The sequence below is a fragment of the Hyperoodon ampullatus genome (genome assembly GCF_949752795.1).
Source record: "Hyperoodon ampullatus genome assembly, chromosome: 18".
NCBI classification, from domain to species: domain Eukaryota; kingdom Metazoa; phylum Chordata; class Mammalia; order Artiodactyla; family Ziphiidae; genus Hyperoodon; species Hyperoodon ampullatus.
This window is the reverse complement of record NC_136931.1, coordinates 54,311,469-54,332,602: the sequence shown is the minus strand read 5'-3', so window position 1 is coordinate 54,332,602 and position 21,134 is coordinate 54,311,469. Positions and strand designations below refer to the sequence as shown.

Here is a 21,134-nt window from a genome sequence, read left to right as displayed (position 1 = left end):
CAGTCCCACCAGCAGTATCCCCCGTCGCACACCACGCCCCTGCCCAAGAAGGCCTACTCCAAGATGGACAGCAAGGGCTACGGCATGTACGAAGACTATGAGAACGAGCAGTACGGGGAGTACGAGGGTGATGAGGAGGAGGACATGGGCAAGGACGACTACGACGACTTCACCAAAGAGCTGAACCAGTACCGGCGGGCCAAGGAGGGCGGCAGCCGGGGCCGAGGTGAGCCCCGCAGCTGCTCCTCCAGGGCTGGGGGTTGGGCGCTCAGTGCAGAGCCAGACAGACCTCGTGGGCCACGTGCTCATGGAGCGTCAAGACTGGGAGAAGAGATGAGCAGTCATGCAGGGCTGAGATAAGCATAGAAGGAGACAGGCAGGGAGCTCCATCCCAAGCACAGGGGACCGGAGTTCTGCCACGTGAGAAGAGGGTCCAGTGCTAAAGCCGTGGTTGGGATACAGCCAGACTGGCGTGAGGCAAGGAGAAGACTGCTACGGCTCAAGGTGGTGGTGGTGGTTTGTTTTTTTTTTTGGCCACACCCCGCGCCGAGTCCTAACCACTGGACCACCAGGGAAGTCCCTGAAGGGTTGTTTTTTAAATTCACTTCCTGGTCAGCTGTGAAGAGATATAGAAGGAACAGCTCGCACCCCTGGGGATGGTAACTGACAGCTGGCGCCTCCTCCCCCAGCCTCCCATCTCCCATCACCTGACAAAGTGTGACTGCAGCCACGGGACTGCCACACCTCTGAACCTTGAACCTGTGGCAGTTCGGAGGATGGTGGGGGAGGGCAGAGCACCAGCGACCCAGCCCGGCCTCTTGGAACCATCTCCTGCCAGTGATATTTCCCAGCCCCAGAGTGCTTCCAGAAGTTTCCAGCCCAGCAGTTCTTAGCCCTGCTTGAGGCCCAGCTTGTTGTTTGAGTGGCTAGTCATTCTTTCTTTTGGCGGTCTTTCTTAGACCCCTCCCTAGATAGGCCCTGCTCTTTGGGGAGATTCTGGACTAGCCTGTCCAATAGAAATACAATGCAAGCCACCATGCAATTACAGATTTCCTAGTGGTCATATTAGAAAAGTAAAAGGATTGTAAAGCAATTATACTCCAATAAAGATGTAAAAAAAAAAAAAGAAAAGGGAAACATGAAATTAATTTTAACAACACATTTTATAAATACATTCCAAATCTCACTTCGACGTGTAATCAAAATAGACATGTGATATTTTATATTCTCTCTTTCTCTCTTTTTTAACTAAGTCTTTGAAATTCAGTGTGCACTTTATACTCACAGTATTTCTTAGTTTGGCCAGCCACATTTCAGGTACTCAGTAGCCACACGTGACTGGTGCCTCTGTGTTGGACAGCGCCTCAGTCAGGGTAGTGTAGTGAGTGCTACAGCAGGCGTGTGTCCACGGTGCTCAGCTACCCCTGTCCAGGGGCCCAGGGACCATGAATCAGCCTAGAGCAGCCAGGAAGGCTTCTTAGAACAGGAGGAGGAGGAGGAAATGATTGACCTTGGGTAGTCAGTGGGTTAACTTCTCTTCTGCTGGTGGGTCCTGCTTGCTCAGACACTCACTGTCTGAATCACCATGCAGGCAACCGAGGCCGTGGCAGGGGCTACCGAGGCCGTGGAAGCCGTGGAGGGTCTCGAGGCCGAGGCATGGGCAGGGGCAGCCGAGGCAGAGGCAGAGGCTCCGTGGGAGGAGACCACCCGGAGGACGAAGAGGACTTCTATGAAGAGGATATGGAAGTAAGGCTTTCTCCAGCTTGGGGTGGGGGGGTGGGAGTGGGGGCAGGTGGCTGGTGAGCTGCAAGACCAAGTCTGTAAGACTAAGGTGGAAAGAAAACATCAGATGGCAGGTTTATGTGTTTAGAAATGTTCATTTATTATTTGGAATAGAGAAAACCTTCCTATGGTTCAGAATAGAAAAAGTACCAAAGGGTGAGCTGTCAAGAACATCTTCATCTCACTGCTCTCTCAGCGAGCACCTTAGTTCCCATCCCTGAAGACAGGGTTCCCGAGGGTACTCTCGAAGCACTTAATGCCTTCGCAGTCGGGTGCCTGTGTAGTTACCTCGTACACACACACAAACGCGTGTGCACGTGAGGAGAACTACACACTCACTGTTCGGTCCCTGCCCGAGACCTTGCCACGCTGCCCCTTGTTCTAGCTGCACAGCTGTCCTTTGGGAGCTGCCCAGTAGGCTGGGAGTCCTAAGAGTGAAGGCTGCGAGGGCAAAAGGACTAGGACCAGCCACCGCTTAGGCTGTGGCGTGTGAAGAGGGGGCACAGGTGTGAGTCACTGGGTTGCTCACTTGCTCTTCTGAGTTCGACATTGTCCCGAGTGTACAAAAAGGCAGAAAGGGGTGGAGTATATGGTTCAGGACATTGTTCGCCAAGTGACACTTTCCTGCTTCTCTTCCCTCCGGAATTCCAGTACGGAGAAAGTGAGGAGCCGATGGGAGATGAGGACTATGACGACTATTCCAAGGAGCTGAACCAGTACCGCCGGTCCAAGGATGGCCGAGGACGAGGTGGGCGGGGCCACGAGGGGCGAGTCAGCGGGGCTCCTCTGGCAGCTGCTGGCCTCGGGTCCTGGAGAGAGGCCTCAGGTTAACACCATTTCTCTCTTCTGCAGGGCTAAGTCGAGGCCGTGGCCGGGGTTCCCGAGGTCGAGGGAAAGGGATGGGCCGGGGCCGCGGTCGAGGTGGCAGCCGAGGAGGGATGAATAAGGGTGGAATGAACGACGACGAGGACTTCTACGATGACGACATGGGCGTAAGTCGGCTCTTCGTTCTCATCTGATGTGTTTACTCAAGGCTCCTTCTTGAAATTTTTTTTTTCTTTAATGAGTTATCCTCCGAGGCTGGTCCTGTCCCCCTGCTCCCATCAGCCATTCCCCGTAGGGCCTGTCAGCACTAATTATCTCTCATGGGGGTTGCGCTGCTGGTGAGACCCTCTGTTTTTAAAACCATATCTTTGTAGCACCTGCAGTCACCTGTTCTCTGAGTCCCTGAGTTAGCCCTGGAGAGTTTTCCAGGAAGGCTCGTGCCGCCTCTTCTTGCAATGAATGTGCTCCCGCACAGGTGTGTGGCGCGCGAATCCTCAGCTGCCCACGCTCCACGCTCCGGGGCTCATACCCCACAGAGTTGGGTGCTGGATGGAAGCTGCTGTTCAGCACTCCTGTTACACGGGGGCGTGCTCATCCCTGCCAGCCAGCCTGTCTCCCTTTCCCTCCCTCAGAGTCCGTCTCCACCTGGCCTGCACAGGCCCCTCCCTACCCTTCCTCTTCATTCCCCTTTATAGTCACACTCTGTGTTCCTAACAGGACGGCGGTGGAAGCTACCGGAGGGGTGACCATGACAAGCCCCACCAGCAGTCTGACAAGAAAGGCAAAGTCATCTGCAAATACTTCGTGGAAGGGCGGTGCACATGGGTAAGGGGCCAGTTCCAGTAGTACCAGGGTGCCCAGAGCAGGGACACATGGGCCTCTGGGAATGTTCTGGAGGCCACACTCACTGGGGGCACTGTTCTGGTGGGCTTGGAGTGATTGTCTGAGAGATGCCTGGAAGGCCTGGACGACTTAGTTCACTCCTCAGAGTGACTGAAGAGCCAGGACAAGATTGGTGACACATCTGGGTTTTTTTGGTTTGGGAGGATTTTTTTTGGCCAGAATTTTCACCCAATCCATATGGCCTCACACGTTTTGTTAGAATTGATGCTCGTGCAAAGATGTAACATATCCTGGGTGAGTTACTGAACTTCAGTGTCGGAGAGGGAATCATTAAGGCATCCAGACAGAAAAGGTGGTCAATGAGGTCAGCCTTGACCTTCACAGCAGAGTATAATGCCAGAAGATGGGCCAATGACCTGAAAGTTCTGAAGGAAACAAGTATAATCCAGTGTTAGTTCAACCAGGCAGCTTTTTATTCAGGTATACAGGCAGCAGGCAGATATTGGCAAGCAAGTACCCAGGGAGTACTGCACCTGTGTACCTGTCTTAGGAAAAAATATTATTGTGTTTCAAACAAAGGTGTGTTTGTGTGTAAAATAGTCCTTATTATAGTTGCAATTCATATTATTTTTAGAAACTTGAAATATATATAAACAAAAAAGAGTAGCTATTCCTAAGAGAATGGGTGAACGGGTATAGAACAGTTTCTCTTTTCAGTTTACTTGGATGTTGTTTTGTTTGGATTGTACAATTTGACTACAAATAGCAGAAAACTCAACTCCACTGGCTTAAACACATAGACGTTTGTCTCTCAGAATAGTTTGGGAATTCCCTGGTGGTCCAGTGATTAGGACTCTGCACTTCCACTGCGGCTGGCATGGATTTGATCCCTGGTTGGTGAACTAAGATCCTGCATGCCGCGTGGTGTGGCCAAAAAAAAAAAGTCTGGGGCGGGGGCGCGGGGGCATTACAGGACTGGTACAGTTGTCAGTGGCACCATGGAGGACCCAAATTCCTTCCTACTTTTTATTCTGGCATCTTTAAGCATGTGGCTTTTGTCCTCATGGTTGCTTAATGGCTGCTGTGCCTCCAGGCATCACATCCAAGGGCTAGGAGGAAGAAAACTGTGTGAAGGGATTTTTTAAAAAAATCAGGGCAGTATTGTCTTCCCTGGGGAGTTTGGGGTTCTGTTAGAAATTAGGTTTCTGTTAGAAAGGAAGAAGCATGAAACTGGATACTGGCTGTTATGCAGCAAACAGTAAGTGAGTAAGAGAGGCGAAGGCAGGAGGAGGAAGAGTTAGAAAGCAGCAGTGAAAGGCAGCAGAATGGAGCCGGGAGGACTGAGGACATGGGGGAGGGAGGCAGGGGCAAGAGAAAGGGCCACACACTGTGGCAGAAGTTTCAGGTTGGTGGGAAACTGCATTTATGTGTCTGCCTTTCCTGGGCCTCCTGCCCTTCCTGGGGTCGGGGTGGGGGTTTGTTTCTGTCGTTGGTCCCTGTGTGCTTCAGCAGTGACAGAGCAGTACTTCCTTTTGCAAACAGCTTACCTTTTCACTGCTTCTCTTCCAGGGAGACCACTGTAATTTTAGCCACGACATCGAGCTACCAAAGAAGCGAGAACTGTGCAAGTTTTACATCACCGGATTTTGTGCCAGAGCCGAGAACTGCCCCTATATGCATGATATCCTTTGGTGCCCACGTTTGATCTGGTTAAGGGTACAGAGCTGCTTTTCTCCTTATTGGTAATAACAGCTGGTCTTCACCACACTTTCGCTCCGCGTGCCAGTACCGTGCCAAGAGCTTTGCGCATCCATCTCTTAACCCTCACATCTGCCCTGTGATGGGTCTGCTCTTCCTAGTCTGCAGATGACTAAACGGAGGCACACACGTTATGTGTTCCCTTTACATATACAGTTGACCCTTGAACAACATGGGTTTGAACTCTGCAGGTCCACTCAGAGATTGTTTTGTTTTCAGTAGTAAATACTGCAGTACTACACGATCTGTGGTTGGTTGGATCCACAGATGCAGAACTGAGGGTATGGAGGACGGATTATAAATTGTACTCAGATATTTTGACTGAGTTGGCGCCCCTAACCCCCATGTTGTTCAGGGGTCAAGGGTACTCTCGAGACTGGCTTATACCATTGCCTGTTATCTTTCTGAGATTTTTCAAATGGCTGTGTAACCATGGGCAAATCATTGAACTTTTCCCCTCTTCCTGTTGAGTGAGGATCTGAGGACACAGCCTCAAGGCCAACGTGGTGGGGCGGGAAGCACTACAGAGTAGGGGTGTCGAGAACCGGGGTCTCATCTTGGGTCAGCTGCCAACCTGCTGTGCAGCTCTGAGCCAGTCACTTCGCCTCTCTGGGCCTCAGTTTCCTTGTCTCTAAAACAAAGGGGCTTGGATTCTGTCCTTGGGTGGGTTTCATGAGGTGAGGCATTTGCCTTAACTTGCCGTGAACGTGATTTTCCGTGTAAGTTGTACCACACGACCGGGAACTGCATCAACGGCGATGACTGCATGTTCTCTCACGACCCCCTGACCGAGGAGACCAGAGAGCTCTTGGACAAGGTAATGTCCAGGCTGACAGCAGCCGTAGCTAATGGGGACCAGGAGGTGCGCCTGCCACGGGCCTGGCACTGCAGCCCGCCTGTCTGGCCTTTGTGCAGGACCAGAATCCCCAGTTGCGTTGATTGGAGCTGGGCCATGTTGAGGAGGAAATGGGGACTGTATTCTCTGCAGGGAGAATTGAGGTGATCACACGTGTGTCTTCTCTCTGGCCGGGATGGTTTTCCCTGGAGGGGCGGCTCCCTAAAAGGAATGTTGCGTGGTGTGTCTCCAAACATACCTTGTGATTTCTTAACTGTCCTTTAGAGAGAGCCCGTGGTATACAAAGAGGAGGTGAGACTTCGGATGGGTTTTGTTTTTTATTTATTTATTTATTTATTTATTTATTTTTTGCCTTAACGCGGGCCTCTCACTGTTGTGGCCTCTCCCATTGCGGAGCACAGGCTCCGGACGCGCAGGCTCAGCGGCCATGGCTCACGGGCCCAGCCGCTCCGCGGCATATGGAATCTTCCCGGACCGGGGCACGAACCTGTGTCCCCTGCATCGGCAGGCGGACTCTCAACCACTGTGCCACCAGGGAAGCCCCTGTTTTTTAATTATTTTTTTAAGTTATTATTTTTTTTATTTTTGGCTGTGCTGGGTTTTCATTGCTGTGCGTGGGCTTTCTCTAGTTGCAGTGAGCAGGGGCTACTCTTAGTTGCAGTGCGCGGGCTTCTCATTGCGGTGGCTTCTCTTTTTTGCGGAGCACGGGCTCTAGGCACGCGGGCTTCAGTAGTTGTGGTGCCTGGGCTCTAGAGCGCAGGCTCAGTAGTTGTGGCGCACGGGCTTAGTTGTTCTGCGGCACGTGGGATCTTCCCAGACCAGGGCTTGAACCCGTGTCCCCTGCATTGGCAGGCAGATTGTTAACCACTGTGCCACCAGGGAAGTCCCTGGATGGGTTCTGTTTTGATGGAAGGGTCAAACGTTTCTTTCCAAGTCTTAAGGATTCTTTTATGTAGTAGAGAAAGTATGGGGCAATTGGAGGCTCTCACGATGGGGAGACTTCCTCCAGTGAGGTATCGGGGCTTCCTTACCAGCCAGATGACATTTGAAACTCATTCTCATGTCTGTTGTTCTCCCTGAGGAGTCAGGCTGAGGACTTTGGGGCCCCCGGTTCCTGTCCTTGATTTCCTGACATCCATCACTGGGTGAATGGGTGCGAGAACACGTGTCCTTTCACATGAAGGCTTTGCTGCCTTCTCTCTGGTTCCCAGAAAGTTTAAGGAGATTGGCTGTTTTTTGAGAATGGAAGGAATCGGTGCCTCAGCCAGGTTCAGGAATCCACCCATGCAGGCCGGGGCTGCCTGAGGGGTTGAGGGGAAGCCCTGCACAAGCAAAGCAAGAGAACGTCCACTCCTCACTGGGAGAGCATTTGTGGAGAAAGTTCTCATCTTTGCCAGGCCCTTTGGCCTGTTATCCTAGGAATAGGGTTTTGTAACTGGTAGCTGTCTAGAATCTGTGAGTCATTCACAGGGTAAGGAGTGGGAAAAGTCATGGCGGCTTCATTTCTCATTTGAAGAACTAAGCAATCTCTGACTGCGGACTGCCCCCTGCTGGTGTCTCAGAGTTTGCTCTCTAGACCTGTGCTGTCCAGTAGGAACACCACAGAGCCACAAATTTAATTTTTTTAGTAGCCACATTAAAAAAGTAAAAAGAGGTGAAATTAGTGTCACCAGTATATCTTATTTAACCCAGTATATCCATGTCCAAAGTACCACTTCAGCAGGTAATAAGTGATGAAATAATTACAATATTTTGGGGGTTTTTTGTTTTTTTTGGTACTAAGTCTGAGGAATCTAGTGTTTATTTTCTACTTAATAGCCCCGTTTCAAGCACCCAGTAGCCACACATGGCCAGTGACCACTATATCGGACAGCACAGCTCTAGACACCCTAATAAAAACTCAAAGCAGGGCTTCCCTGGTGGCGCAGTAGTTGGGAGTCCGCCTGCCGATGCAGGGGAAACGGGTTCGTGCCCCGGTCCGGGAAGATCCCACATACCGTGGAGCGGCTGGGCCTGTGAGCCATGGCCACTGAGGCTGTGCGTCTGGAGCCTGTGCTCCGCAACGGGAGAGGCCACAGCAGTGAGAGGCCCGGGTACCGCAAAAAAAAAAAACTCAAAGCAAATCAAGGTGGCACGTTTCCATTTCTGGCCACAAACATTTTGAGAGTATCAGTAACATCCCCTATCTAAAGTCAAGTCTCAGTAGGTTAAAAATGAGTGTTGAACCTGGAAAAACCATTCCAGAATCGAATTTGGGTGGTCAGAAAGTAAAACTTAAACCTTTACAATGGGCCCAGAGTAACCCTGATAAACGTGTGGGGTCAGCCATTTCCTTCTCTCCTGGACAGAGTTGCAGCTTGATCAACTAGGGCTGGGGCCTGAGGCCCTTGGGCAGCCTTTGGGTCCAAGCTGTGGTGCCACTTAGGACAGGGCCTTCATCCTCCTCTCCTGAAATGTCTGTGCTCTCGCTTCCACCCTTCAGCTTTATTTTCTTGCTTCTTGGTGACGTTTCTGTCTGTCCAGATACATCAGCTTCCAACCACCCACTCTAGGTTTGAGACGTGCCTGCCTTTGGGGCTGTCAGTGACTGTAACGTGAGAGTGAGTGGCAAGAATAACGCAGAGAATCCCCTCCGCCTAGGTTCCTCTGTCAGCATTATTTTGCCCTATTTGCTTTATCACTTTGCTCTCGTTTATTTTTTTTCCTTGAGCCATTTGAAAATAAGTTGCATACATTATGGTTCTTTACCATTAAATCCTTCAGTTACTGTTTTATACATATACTGTTTTATAGTCAGGTTTGTCAAGGTATAGTTTGTATCCAGTCTAAAAAAAAAAAAGTGTCCCTGTTTAGTTCTGTTATTTTTTTATTTTTATTGTTTTGGCTGTGCTGGGCATCATGCAGGATCTTAGTTCCCCAACCAGGGATTGAACCCATGCGCCCTGCAATGGAAGCGCAGAGCTCTAACCACTGGACCACCAGGGAATTTTCCCTAGTTCTGTGAATTTTGACAAACACAGAGAGTCATGTGACCACCTCACAGTCTAGGTAGAGGAAATTCATTCTTTCACCCCCAAAACCCCTCCCCTTTTGTAATCAGTGCCTCTTCCATCTCCAGCCCCTGGAAACCACTGATCTGTTTTCTGTCCCTGTAGTTTGCCTTTTCAAGAAAGTCATATAAATAGACGTATGGTATGTAGCTTCTAAACATGTGGGCGGTTTATATAGCCTTTTGTTTTTTTGGTTTTTTATAAATTTATTTTTTTAATTGTTCACTTTGTTGGGTCTTCGTTGCTGTGCGTGGGATTTCTCTAGTTGTGGCGAGCGGGGTCTACTCTTTGTTGCGGTGCATGGGCTTCTCATTGCAGTGACTTCTCTTGTTGCGAGCACAGGCTCTAGGCGTGCAGACTTCAGTGGTTGTGGCTCGTGGGCTCTAGAGTGCTGGCTCAGTAGTTGTGGCACACGGGCTTAGTTGCTCTGCGGCATGTGGGATCTTCCCAGACAAGGTCTCGAACCCGTGTCCCCTGCATTGGCAGGCGGATTCTTAACCACTGCGCCACCAGGGAAGCCCTATAATAGCCTTTTGAATCTGCCGTCTTTCATCCTGCATAAGGTGTTTGAAATTCATCCACATTGTTGCAAGTATTGATAGTTCATCACTGTTTGTTTTTGAGTAGTACTCCACCGTGTGGATGATCTGAGATTGTTTATCTAGTCACCAGTTGAAGAACATTTGATTTGTTATCAGTTTGGGGCAAAAGCTTAGATTTTTTTTTCTTTTTTTGTCCACGCCGTACAGGATCTTAGTTTGCCTGTAGGATCTTAGTTCCCCAACCAGGGATCGAACCTGCGTCCCCTGCAGTGGAAGCCCAGAGTCTTAACCACAGGACCACCGGGGAATTCCCAAAGCTTAGAATGTTTAACAAATGGACATGAGCTTATTTCTTATTTCCTTGGCCCATGAACCTTGGCCCACATGTCTATGTGTATCCACAGGTGTGGCCGTCCTTTTCCATTGAGAGGATGCCTTTGACTTTTGGAAACCCGGGAATCATTCAGAATCAGTCCTGGCGGGGGAGGTTATGGGACCCAGCAAGGCCCTGGTTGGGTGGTGTGAGGGAGCTCCTTGCTGCAGAGAGGCCCAGGAAGGGGTGCGTGGGAGTCTCTAGGGATAGATGTGCCGAAGGACTGCCTGGATGGTTTGGGTTCAGCTTTTCAGGGTGGCGGTGGGGTGTTGACGTCTCCTATGTATCTTATGCATCAGTGTTCTGGGCTCTGATGCGATTCAGCCCTTGCTTTTGAGGCAGCACTTGCGGCCCAGTGTGGGTGGCGGGTAAAGAGATAAGTGCAGGGAGCTGGCTGTGCCCTGCGCGGGAGTCCTCGTCGGGGTGTTGTGGGGTCTGCGTGAGGGGTGGGGGGGTGAAGTCCTGGAGTGGGAGCCCGCCGTGAGGTGAGACTTCTCTCCAGCGTGGAATGGGCGTGGAAGCCCCGATTGCGGGGCACAGTGGGGAAGCGGAAGTGACGGGACCCAGGGAGGTGAGTGTGAGAGGGAGGGGGCCCGCCTCGCCTGAGGACCGGAGATACGCTCGTAGGGGCTGTCTTGTGGGCCAGTGCTTCAGCTCGTTTGGTCATTGAATTCATTGTGTGGCCCTGTGTGCTGAGCACCGTGCGGGGCCGGGGATGGCAGTGGAAGGATCACCTCAGCCTCTGTCCCCCGCGCAGGGGCCATTGGCTGGGTGCTCCCGAGTGCTGAGCGGTACAGAGATGTGTGACCCTAGTCTCGGCGGCGAGGGGAGTGTGGCGCATTTGGTGGCTGGACCACGGCATCCCCTCCCTGGGCAGGGAGGAAACTGTGGTCAAGTTTGTTCCTGTTTAATGAGGTATAACCTCCTCCTTAGGTTTTGCCTACACCTGAGGGCATTTCGTTGCCATTGAAAGGAGCTAGCAGTGCAGGGCTTTGGCTCTGTGACCGGAGGCTGCTCTGTGACCTGAGTGCGAGTGCCAGTGAGCCAGCCTCTGCCTGGCACCTACCAAAATCCCAGACTCCCAGAAGGAAAAGGGGTGCTTCACAGAAAGCATACTGTTTGTGCAAGTGGTTTAGACACAGTGAGCCCCTCTTAGCAGTCAGGGAATCCTGGGAACCCTCTCGAAATCCAGGTTCCCAGGTACCAGCCAAAGGCCAGCATTGCAAGCTGGCCTTCCAAGAGAAGCAGGCAGGCCTGCAGTGTTAACATCTGCCCAGGATCCTAATTGGTGAGACGTTCTGCTTGAATCCAGACTTTGGAATTGTCCACCTACCCTGTAACAGGCCTTATGGTGGGCCCTGCGGGTCTTGCCCTTGTGGAGTTGGTAGTCATCGGGCCAGGAATAAACAAAGATACAACTAAATGTAAAATCTCACAAAGCTTGGGCAGTGCTTTCAAGGGAGCTAATGGTGTTCCAGTCGTAAATACAGGAGACCTGGCCAGTCACTCTTGAGTTGACCTTTAATAAGAGACCCCAGCAATTGGGGGACACGGAGCCATACATTAAAAATGGAGGGGAAAACGAATGCCTGGGGAGAGGCCTGGTCCAGGCCAGGACCCTGCTGGGGAAGGAGCTTAGCTGTCCGCAGAACTGAAACAGAGCTGGGTGCTTAGGGTGGAGGAGTCCTCACACCATAGAAGGAAATGAAGCTTCCAGGGTGCTGTGAAGTCCTCCCCAGACACCCAGCCCTGCTGTCAGGCCCTGTGGGTCCTCGTAAGTGATTGGGTTTTGATTGCAAGTGCGGTGAGGGGCCCTTAAAATTCAAACAGAACAATGAACTTTTTTTTTTTTATAAATTTATTTTTATTTATTTTTGGCTGCGTTGGGTCTTCATTGCTGTGCGCGGGCTTTCTCTAGTTGCGGTGAGCAGGGGCTACTCTTCATTGTAGCGTGCGGGTTTCTCATTGCGGTGGCTTCTTTTGTTGTGGAGCACGGGCTCTAGGCGTGAGGGCTCAGTTGTGGTGCACGGGCTCTAGAGCACAGGCTCAGTAGTTGTGGTGTATGGGCTTAGTTGCTCCACGGCATGTGGGATCTTCCCAGACCAGGGCTTGAACCCATGTCCCCTGCATTGGCAGGCGGATTAACCACTGCACCATCAGGGAAGCCCAGAACAATGAACTGTTCATCAGCCATGAAATAGATAAAATAGATGGTACAGCTACAACATGAGTGAACCTTGAAAATGTCATGGTAAGTGAAAGAAGCCAGTCACGAAAGGGCACGATATTATAGGATTTCGTTTCTATGAAATGTCCAGAAGAGACAAATCCATAGAGACAGAAAGTAGGTGGTTGCCAGGGGCTGGGAGGGAGCAGGGCATGGGGAGTGGCTGCTTAATGGGTGTGGAGTCTCCTTCGGGGGTGTTAGAACTAGATAGAGACGGTGGTTACGCAGCATCGCGAATGTACGCAACGTCCTTGAATTGTCCACTTGAAAATGGTGAAGTAGTACATGGTATGTTGCATGTATTTTGCTGCCAAATAAGAATGGCTCCCCTGTCAGCTCTTCACCGAGAAGGGATGCGGCAGTGGTATGGGGCGATGACTGTTGTGCCAGAGAGGCTTTGTGGTCATTGGCCTTATGCTGTAAGGCAGAGGTCCTCAACCTTTTTGGCATCAGGGACCGGTGTTGTGGAAGACAGTTTTTCCACGGACCCAGTTGGGGATGGGGGATGGTTTCAGGGTGATTCAAGCGCGTTGCATTTATTGTGCACTTTATTTCTGTTATTATTACATTGTAATATATAATGAAATAATTATACAACTCACCGTAATGCAGAGTCAGTGGGAGCCCTGAGCTTGTTTTCCTGCAACTAGATGGTCCCATCTGGGGGTGATGGGAGACAGTGACACCCAAAGTGTGTTGCTTACGTCCAGTCTAGTCCGTAAGATGCAGCTTAATTGTCACTTGCCACTCACTGATAGGGTTTTGATATGAGTCTGTAAACAACCGATTTATTATGGTCTCTGTGCAGTCAGACCTCTCTGCTAATGATAATCTGTATCTGCAGCCGCTCCCCAGCGCTAGCGTCACCGCCTCAGCTCCACCTCAGATCATCAGACGTTAGAGTCTCATAAGGAACGCACAGCCTAGGTCCCTTGCATGCGCGGTTCACAGTAGGGTTCGAGCTCCTATGAGAATCTAATGCCCCCGCTGATCTGACAGGAGGCGGAGCTCAGGCAGAAATGCAAGCAACGGGGAGCGGCTGTAAATACTGACGAAGCTTTGCTTTGCTTGCCCGCTGCTCACCTCCTGCTGTGTGGCCCGGTTCCTGACAGGCCACAGACCAGTACCAGTCCGTGGCCCCAGGGTTTGGGGACCACTGCTATAAGGCCCTCAGGGTATTGAAGAGTTATCCTCAGCAAATTCGGCTCTCAGCCCTGGAGGAGTGCATTCCAACCCGCCTCCTCCCCTGTCCTCTCACTGTTTCGTCCTTCTGGCCCGCAGATGTTGGCTGATGACGCAGAGGCGGGCGCCGAGGACGAGAAGGAGGTTGAGGAGCTGAAGAAGCAGGGCATCAACCCCCTGCCCAAACCACCCCCTGGCGTGGGCCTCCTGCCCACCCCACCCCGCCCACCTGGGCCCCCGGCCCCGACCTCTCCGAATGGCCGGCCCATGCAGGGTGGCCCCCCGCCCCCGCCCCCGCCCCCACCTCCGCCCCCCGGCCCCCCTCAGCTGCCCATGCCCGTGCACGAGCCGCTGTCCCCACAGCAGCTGCAGCAGCAGCAGGACATGTACAACAAGAAGATCCCCTCCTTGTTTGAGATCGTGGTGCGGCCCACAGGACAGCTGGCTGAGAAACTGGGTGTGAGGTGAGTGCCTGGGGGCTTTTCTGGGCTCAGCCAGGCTCCTCTGTGCCAGGGCCCTGTGGCCTGGAACCTAACCAGGCCAGCATCCTGCCTCTCTCCAAAGCCCTCAGAGGCCTGGTCTGGAGCCCTCTGTTGCTCAACCGTGAGCAGGCCTCTGTGTCTCCTCAGGGATGCCACCCTTCCTCTGCAGCCCCTCACACAGGCACCATTTTCTCCTTCCAGGTTCCCTGGACCCGGAGGACCTCCAGGGCCGATGGGCCCCGGGCCCAACATGGGACCCCCGGGGCCGATGGGGGCCCCGATGCATCCTGACATGCATCCCGACATGCACCCGGACATGCACCCTGACATGCATCCGGACATGCACCCCGACATGCCAATGGGCCCTGGCATGAATCCTGGCCCGCCCATGGGACCTGGCGGCCCTCCAATGATGCCCTATGGTCCTGGAGACTCCCCACATTCTGGAATGATGCCCCCCATCCCACCAGCCCAAAACTTCTATGAAAACTTTTACCAGCAGCAAGAGGGCATGGAGATGGAGCCAGGACTCATTGGGGACGCAGGTATGCGGGGCTCAGGGTGGGGGCCAGTCGGGGCTGCCGGGGTCTGCACAGTGGAATGTAGTCAGGAAGATTTGGTTTTTCCTCCTTGGTCTGAGTCTTTGAAAACATGAATCCAACTCCATCTCTGTCCCGTGAGTGGTTGAACGTTTTCAGTGACGTGGGATTCACTACCCTGTTGAGCCCAGGAGGAGTGTTATGATCACCATTACTATAACTTATTTAATTTCTGTAAGTTTTGCTTGGTGTGTGTGGAGTGGGAGCTTGGGAAGTTAGAGGGACGGGTGTGGAATGGCGTGGAACCTCAAGGCTGAGGTGCCCTCAACCAAAGTGGCCTCCTTCCGGGATGGTTCTTGGCTTGGAGCTCCCTTGCGACTCTGCTTGTTCTGTCCCCAAGGCTGACCATCTTCCTTCCTCCTTTCCTTCCTTTCTTACAAAACGAGAACATGTGTTGGTAACAAACTAAACGTCCGACAGTCGGGTGCTTGGACGACAGTGCCGCATCAATAGGAGGCGGTGTGCAGCCCTCAGAAGGACGAGATGTGTCATTGCTGCCAGGGGCCAGGTGTGCTTCTAGGCGTGGAGTCAGAGCAAGCAAAGCACGTAGTCCTTGCCTTAACTGCCTTTGAATGGAGGGAAACTGACAGGAAGTGTGTAAACAAGAGCGTCAGCTCATTTCGGCATTGGTCATTGCTGGCGGTGAAATGGGGCACCGTGTGAGGGTGACGGGTGGAGGCCGGGCCGGCTGGGTGCGTCACAGCCAGCAGAGGCCTGTCTGAGAGGTGAAGGCTGGGAGGGAGTCGTGGGCTTGGCTTAGGTGACAGCTGCAGCAGGTACGGAGGCCTCAGCCAGTCACCTTGTTTGTGGGCTTGGCAAGAGAGGACGGGGAAGAGAAGTCCCAGCACACAGGACCCTGCGGACCATGGCGAGGTGGACTCGGTGGAAGAGTGACGGGGATAGTGGAGGAATGCAAGGGCGATGGATGCTAGTAGGGGCCGGAGGGGAATCTTGGAAGCTTGTGGGCTGCCCTTGAGTCGCCCTGGGCAGAGGTGAGGTGGGTGGCAGCCGGGAGAGGACAGGGAGCAGCAGGGCTAGGTTTAGAGGTGGAGCCATAGGGCCAATGTGACGGGGCGGCAGGGGCGGATGGGGATGCCAGCTGCGGGGCAGAGTCGCTCTGGGTGTTCATGCCGAGCCAGGTTGGGGCAGGGCAGCACTGCTGCTTTGGCCACAGTAAGCATGAGGGGCCCATTTGACAGCCGTGCAGACGTCAGGAAGCTGAGCAGGCTGGAGGTCAGTGTGAGCATCTTTGGCATCTCAGTAGTGTTGAGAGGCATGAGAGCAGGTGTTTGGGGCAGGGAGCCAGGGGAGTGACATATTCTCCAGTGAGAAAAGCAGGAGACCTCAGGGGGCTTCCTCCCCCTTTAAAGAACGTGTATGAAACGTGCATGGAAAAGGTCTGGGTGGGGAAGAAAACCCGAAAGTCTGTCAAGCTGATAACAGTTGGTATCTCTGGAGTAATTCACTCTAATGCCCATATCATGAAATCTACCTTTTTAGTACTATTCAGTTGTTTTTAATATATTGAAAATAGCAGAACCGTCAGGTAATTCACTCTTGAATTCCATGCAGGGGGTACTGGGTGGGACCGTTGTTTAAGTAAGGAGTGTCCCCAACTCGGAGCCAGGGTGTGGCTCAGAGCAGACTCGCCCATCAAGTTCACATGTTATGAAGTTCAGGGGCTAGAAGAAAGTGACCTTTCACTTTATGCTTTATACACTTTGTGTGTGACGTATTTGCAGATTTAATCACTTTAATCCTGAAAGTTCAGTTTAAGTTACAGATTCACTTTCTTGGTAGTGCTGGCCACATTTTGGCTGCTCAGTAGGGGGGCCACATCACACGGTGCAGACAGGGGAGATTTCATCGTTGCAGAACGTTCGTTCTGTGGGACAGTGCTAACTGGACTTTGTCTCCGACCCACACACGCGCGCACGCGCACACACTAGTCTCCAGGCGTGTTGTTGAAGATGTGCCCACGGTGTTCCCCTCGTCTTTGGCTCTGACTTGGGTAGCATTTGCGAAGGGAGGTGGCTAGTGCTGGGCGCCTGCCCGCCCTTCAGGAATGAAGGCAAGCCCTTCCACCTTGTGCTTCCTAGATGCTGTGTGGGAGAAACACCCCCCACCCCGTCCCGCTCATAAACGTTTGTGGAATTAGGAACCCATAAAGGGAGGACGAGGAGGAATCACCAGTCAGCCTCTGGGTTGACATGTAGCCATAGCAACATTGTGGTGTATTTTCTTCTCTTCTTTACTAGTCTTTGTTTACCATGGTTGAACTCATATTCTGAGCTTACTGAGAGATTAGGGTGTGTTTTTCTTTATTGATTATTTATTTAAAGAAATCATAAAATTAATGCTCATTAAGAGTAATTAAAACAGATCAGAAATGTGTGGAGTAAAAAGTGAAAGATCCCTCAGCCCCTCTCTCCTGTTCTCATCCCCAGAGGGACTGTTTTCTGTCTGTCTTTTCAAGCCTTTTCTTTGTGTTTTACAAACATCCGTACGACATTCCGTCCTGTTTTCACCTCATGAGCATTTGCCCATGTCACTAAACCTCACCGTGAGCCCCGTTCTCAGTGGCTGCATCCTAGGTGGGACCCTCCCCGCCCCCACTGGCTGCTCCGTCCTCTGTTGCTGGGCTTTCCGCGGGGCCCCTCCTGGGGAGGGTAGGAAGGGACGGGCTACACATTCTCACCCATCGCCATCAGGGGGTGGTTTTCCAGTTAAGGGCACGGGTGGGTCGGAGTTGGTGCCGTGAGGCCCTTCCCGACATGAGCCCTCGGTTCTTCCCTGCCACAGAGGACTACGGGCGCTACGACGAGCTGCCGGGGGGGCCGGGGGAGCCCCTCTTCCCCGAGCGCCCTCTGGAGCCCGACAGCCTCCCTGAGGGGGGGCCCCCAGGCCGGCCGAAGCCGGGCGCCGCTGTCCCCGACTTCCTGCCCTCGGCCCAGAGGGCCCTGTACCTGAGGATCCAGCAGAAGCAGCAGGAGGAGGAGGAGAGAGCGAGGAGGCTGGCTGAGCGCAGCAAGCAGGACCGGGAGAGTGAGGAAGGCACGTGTCCTCCCCAGGGGCGGGGGCTTCCCTGACGGGCGCAGCCCCCCGGGCCGCCGCGCAGGGCAGAGGTGGGGAGCACCTAGGTCGGGTTTTGTGTCAGAAAGGGACCTGTGGCCGGGGAGGACCCCTGCCCAGGGCTGTGAAGCTGCTGGGGCCGCTGCATGTCCCTGAGAAAGTTAGACGTCGGGGCTGCCCTTCTGTGTCATGGGGTTCGGGAGAGACCCTGATCCCATCGAGGAGGGCGGTGGGCTGGTCCCTGCAGGAGACAGCAGGCAATAGGGCTCACCCCCTGCACCCTTACAGAGGAGGCTGTAGGGAGGTTCTCAGTCCCCCTTTCCCCAGACCATGTTCTCGGGAAGCCAACAGATGAGAACTAGTCATCGACATAAACCAGTAATAATCACAGGCACAGCTGCCAAGTCTCGGGCGCCGTGCAGTGACCTGATGGTGTCCACCCCAGGGTGAAAGGGGGTGGACAAAAACGGTATCTAGAACCTGAAGCCAGAGGCCATGGGTGGCCCTGACCAGAGCCGAGGAGCAAGTGGAACAGTGAGAACAGGGGACAGCCCCCTCCCGTAGGGGCTCTGGTTGCACCTGCCTAGAAAGTTGGACATGGGCTAGCTTCTGAGTCTGCCCACCTGGCCCCGCCTCTTATCAGCTGGTGACTGCCCTGCCCTGGGTCGCGGGAACGTCTTGAGGGGCCTGGGAGGCACGTGTCTGTGAGCCCCAAGCGCAGTGAGAGCCAAGGCAGCAGTAGCTGCTCACAGGCACCAGAGCCAGGCCTGCCGTGCTGGGCCTGAACCTGCCCAGGAGGTGAGGAGGTGACGGCAGAGCCCTGGGCTCCGAGTCTGAGCTCAACCCTGGCTCCGCCCCCTATCTTATGGCACTGTCTGTGCCTCTGTTTTTCTCATCTGTCAAATGGGCGTGATGATAACGCTATATCCTGGGTGTTTGTGACAAATAAGACAAAGCACTTAGAATGGTGCCGGTACGCAGGGAAAGGTCCATAAACAATAGCCAGAGACCTGCCAAGCTCGGTGCTTGGCCTGCCTGAGCTCACTGGCTCTTCGTGGCATCCTGTGGTGGGGATGAGGTGTTGTAAGAGAGGAGAAACTGAGGTTCTGAGAGGTAAGAGTCAGGGGAGTGGGCTGCCATGGGGTCCAAGAGGGCTGGTGGTGGATGTGGTGGCCACTCACCCTCTCCCTGCTCCTTTCTGCTTTTTCTCAGGTGACACTGGAAACTGGTACTCAAGTGATGAGGATGAGGGTGGGAGCAGCGTCACCTCCATCCTGAAGACCCTGAGGCAGCAGACGTCTAGCCGACCCCAGGCTTCCATCGGGGAGCTGAGCAGCAGTGGGCTGGGGGACCCCCGCCTCCAGAAGGGACACCCCACGGGAGGGCGGCTGGCTGACCCCCGCCTCAGCCGGGACCCCAGACTTAGCCGCCACGCCGAGGCTTCCAGCAGTTCAGGCCCAGGTGACACAGGACCCTCTGACCCTCGACTGGCTCGCTCCCTGTCCACCCCGAAGCCCGAAGGCGGCCTTCATTCCAGCCCCGCAGGACCCAGTGGCTCCAAGGGGTCTGGGCCACCCCCTGCAGAAGAGGAGGAAGGGGAACGGGCCCTTCGGGAGAAGGCTGTGAACATTCCCCTGGACCCCCTCCCTGGGCACCCACTGCGGGACCCGCGCTCGCAGCTGCAGCAGTTCAGCCACATCAAGAAGGATGTGACCCTGAGCAAGCCGAGCTTTGCCCGCACTGTGCTCTGGAACCCTGAGGACCTGATCCCCCTGCCCATCCCCAAGCAGGATGCAGTGCCCCCTGTCCCCGCGGCCCTGCAGTCCATGTCTGCCCTGGATCCCAGGCTGCACCGCACCACCACCTCGGGCCCCCCCAACCCCCGGCAGCGCCCAGGCACCTCTACAGATCCCAGCACATCTGGCTCCAGCCTGCCTGACTTTGAGCTCCTCTCTCGCATCCTCAAGACTGTCAATGCCACTGGCCCCTCGGCGGCCCCTGGCCCCGGTGACAAGCCCAGTGACCCCCGAGTGCGGAAGACACCCACTGACCCCCGGCTGCAGAAACCAGCAGACTCTGCTGCCTCCTCCCGGGCAGCCAAGCCTGGCCCCACCGAAGCTCCCTCTCCAGCTGCCAGCCCCAGTGGGGAGTCCTCCCCGCCAGCCACCGCCCCTTATGACCCCCGCGTGCTGGCAGCCGGCGGCCTGGGCCAGGGCAGCGGGAGTGGGCAGAGCAGCGTGCTGAGCGGCATCAGCCTCTATGACCCCAGGACTCCCAGCACGGGTGGCAAAGCTGCAGAGCCGGCCGCTGATGCCAGCACCCAGCCCAGGGGCCCTGAGGGCAACGGCAAGAGCTCCGCCGCCAAGGCCAAGGAGCCCCCGTTTGTGCGCAAGTCCGCCCTGGAGCAGCCCGAATCGGGGAAGTCCGGGGCAGATGGGGCCGCAGCCACGGCCACAGACAGGTACAACAGTTACAACCGGCCCCGGCCCAAGGCCGCTGCGGCCCCCGCCGCCGCGACGGGCGCCCCGCCAGCAGAGGGCGCCCCGCCCCAGCCCGGCGTGCACAACCTCCCGGTGCCCACCCTCTTTGGGACCGTGAAACAGGCACCCAAGACGGGCTCCGGAAGCCCATTTGCTGGCAACAGCCCGGCCCAAGAGGGTGAGCAGGACGCTGGGTCCCTGAAAGATGTTTTTAAAGGCTTTGACCCCACTGCCTCCCCCTTTTGCCAGTAGTGTTAAGCCGGAGTCGAGCGCTCCCTGCACCCCTCCCTTCCCAGGGCAATATTTAAGGGCAGCAACCAGAGCTGGGGACTTGGGGGGAGGGGGAGGGGGTCTGGGTGCTCTTTCTTTTCTTTCGTCCTATTCTTGTTTCTTTTCTCCCCCCGCCTTTTGTTTTTAAAGTAGTACTTTCTTTGAAACATGAATTGTATATAACCATCTTTAACTTCTGGTCAGTGCTGCGGGGCTCCTAGGCTCCCGTCAAGAAAACCTACATGTGCATGTGTACAGTTGCGAGTCCCCTGGGCCTCAGCCTCAGCTGGCACTCCGCCTGGCCTGGCCAGGCCTGATTTTTCAGGGACTCCTTAAAGGCTGGGGCCCCAGTTTGGTGGCTGGGGGTCTGGTGGGTTTTCTGGGCAAAGCTTGGCCCCTCCCCCCATCCTACCCCCCACCAGGACAAAGGGAACAGCAGGCGTCGAGAAGGCACTGAGCGCTGCTCACCCTGTGGTGCATGAGCAAGAAGAGACGGAGCCGAGATGGTGGGCAGGACCCGCATGGAAGCAGGTCTAGGCATTTCTGCGTCTCCTCTGCAGTGTGCAGGCCATGATGACCCGCTTCAGGGGCCAGCGGAAGTGAGAAAGTGTCCAGACAGAAGGAAAAGAGAGCCTTCGGAAGCTGCCTGGGCCGGGAGAAACAAAGTCCTTTTCCACTGCTGTCTCATCTGGATTCACAAACCGGCCTCCCTGCCATCCTCCGTCCAGAGTTCATCCCAGAGCAAACCAGCGCCCTCCAGCCTGCGACAGGAGACTCCGGGTGAGAAGTGGAC

The 21,134-nt window shown here is 54.3% G+C and overlaps 1 protein-coding gene across 3 annotated transcripts in view; it reads left to right on the top strand.

The window, feature by feature from the left end:
- ZC3H4 (zinc finger CCCH-type containing 4) overlaps nucleotides 1-20,368 on the top strand; it is a gene marked incomplete at its 5' end in the record, with an annotated part of 39,855 nt that extends 19,487 nt beyond the window's left edge. For 2 of the 3 annotated variants that reach the window (XM_079723376.1, XM_079723377.1), the window contains 10 exons: nucleotides 4-226; nucleotides 1,592-1,746; nucleotides 2,434-2,530; nucleotides 2,635-2,774; nucleotides 3,325-3,432; nucleotides 5,020-5,131; nucleotides 5,916-6,025; nucleotides 13,538-13,902; nucleotides 14,122-14,465; nucleotides 18,804-20,368. In XM_079723376.1, the coding sequence (XP_079579502.1) occupies nucleotides 4-226; nucleotides 1,592-1,746; nucleotides 2,434-2,530; nucleotides 2,635-2,774; nucleotides 3,325-3,432; nucleotides 5,020-5,131; nucleotides 5,916-6,025; nucleotides 13,538-13,902; nucleotides 14,122-14,465; nucleotides 18,804-20,323 (3,174 nt within the window). In that variant the 3' untranslated portion in view covers nucleotides 20,324-20,368. Of the gene's footprint in view, nucleotides 1-3; nucleotides 227-1,591; nucleotides 1,747-2,433; nucleotides 2,531-2,634; nucleotides 2,775-3,324; nucleotides 3,433-5,019; nucleotides 5,132-5,915; nucleotides 6,026-13,537; nucleotides 13,903-14,121; nucleotides 14,466-17,321; nucleotides 17,574-18,803 lie in introns of all 3 variants that reach the window. The other variant, XM_079723375.1, reaches the window with a different exon arrangement.
- Nucleotides 20,369-21,134: the final 766 nt, after the last annotated feature.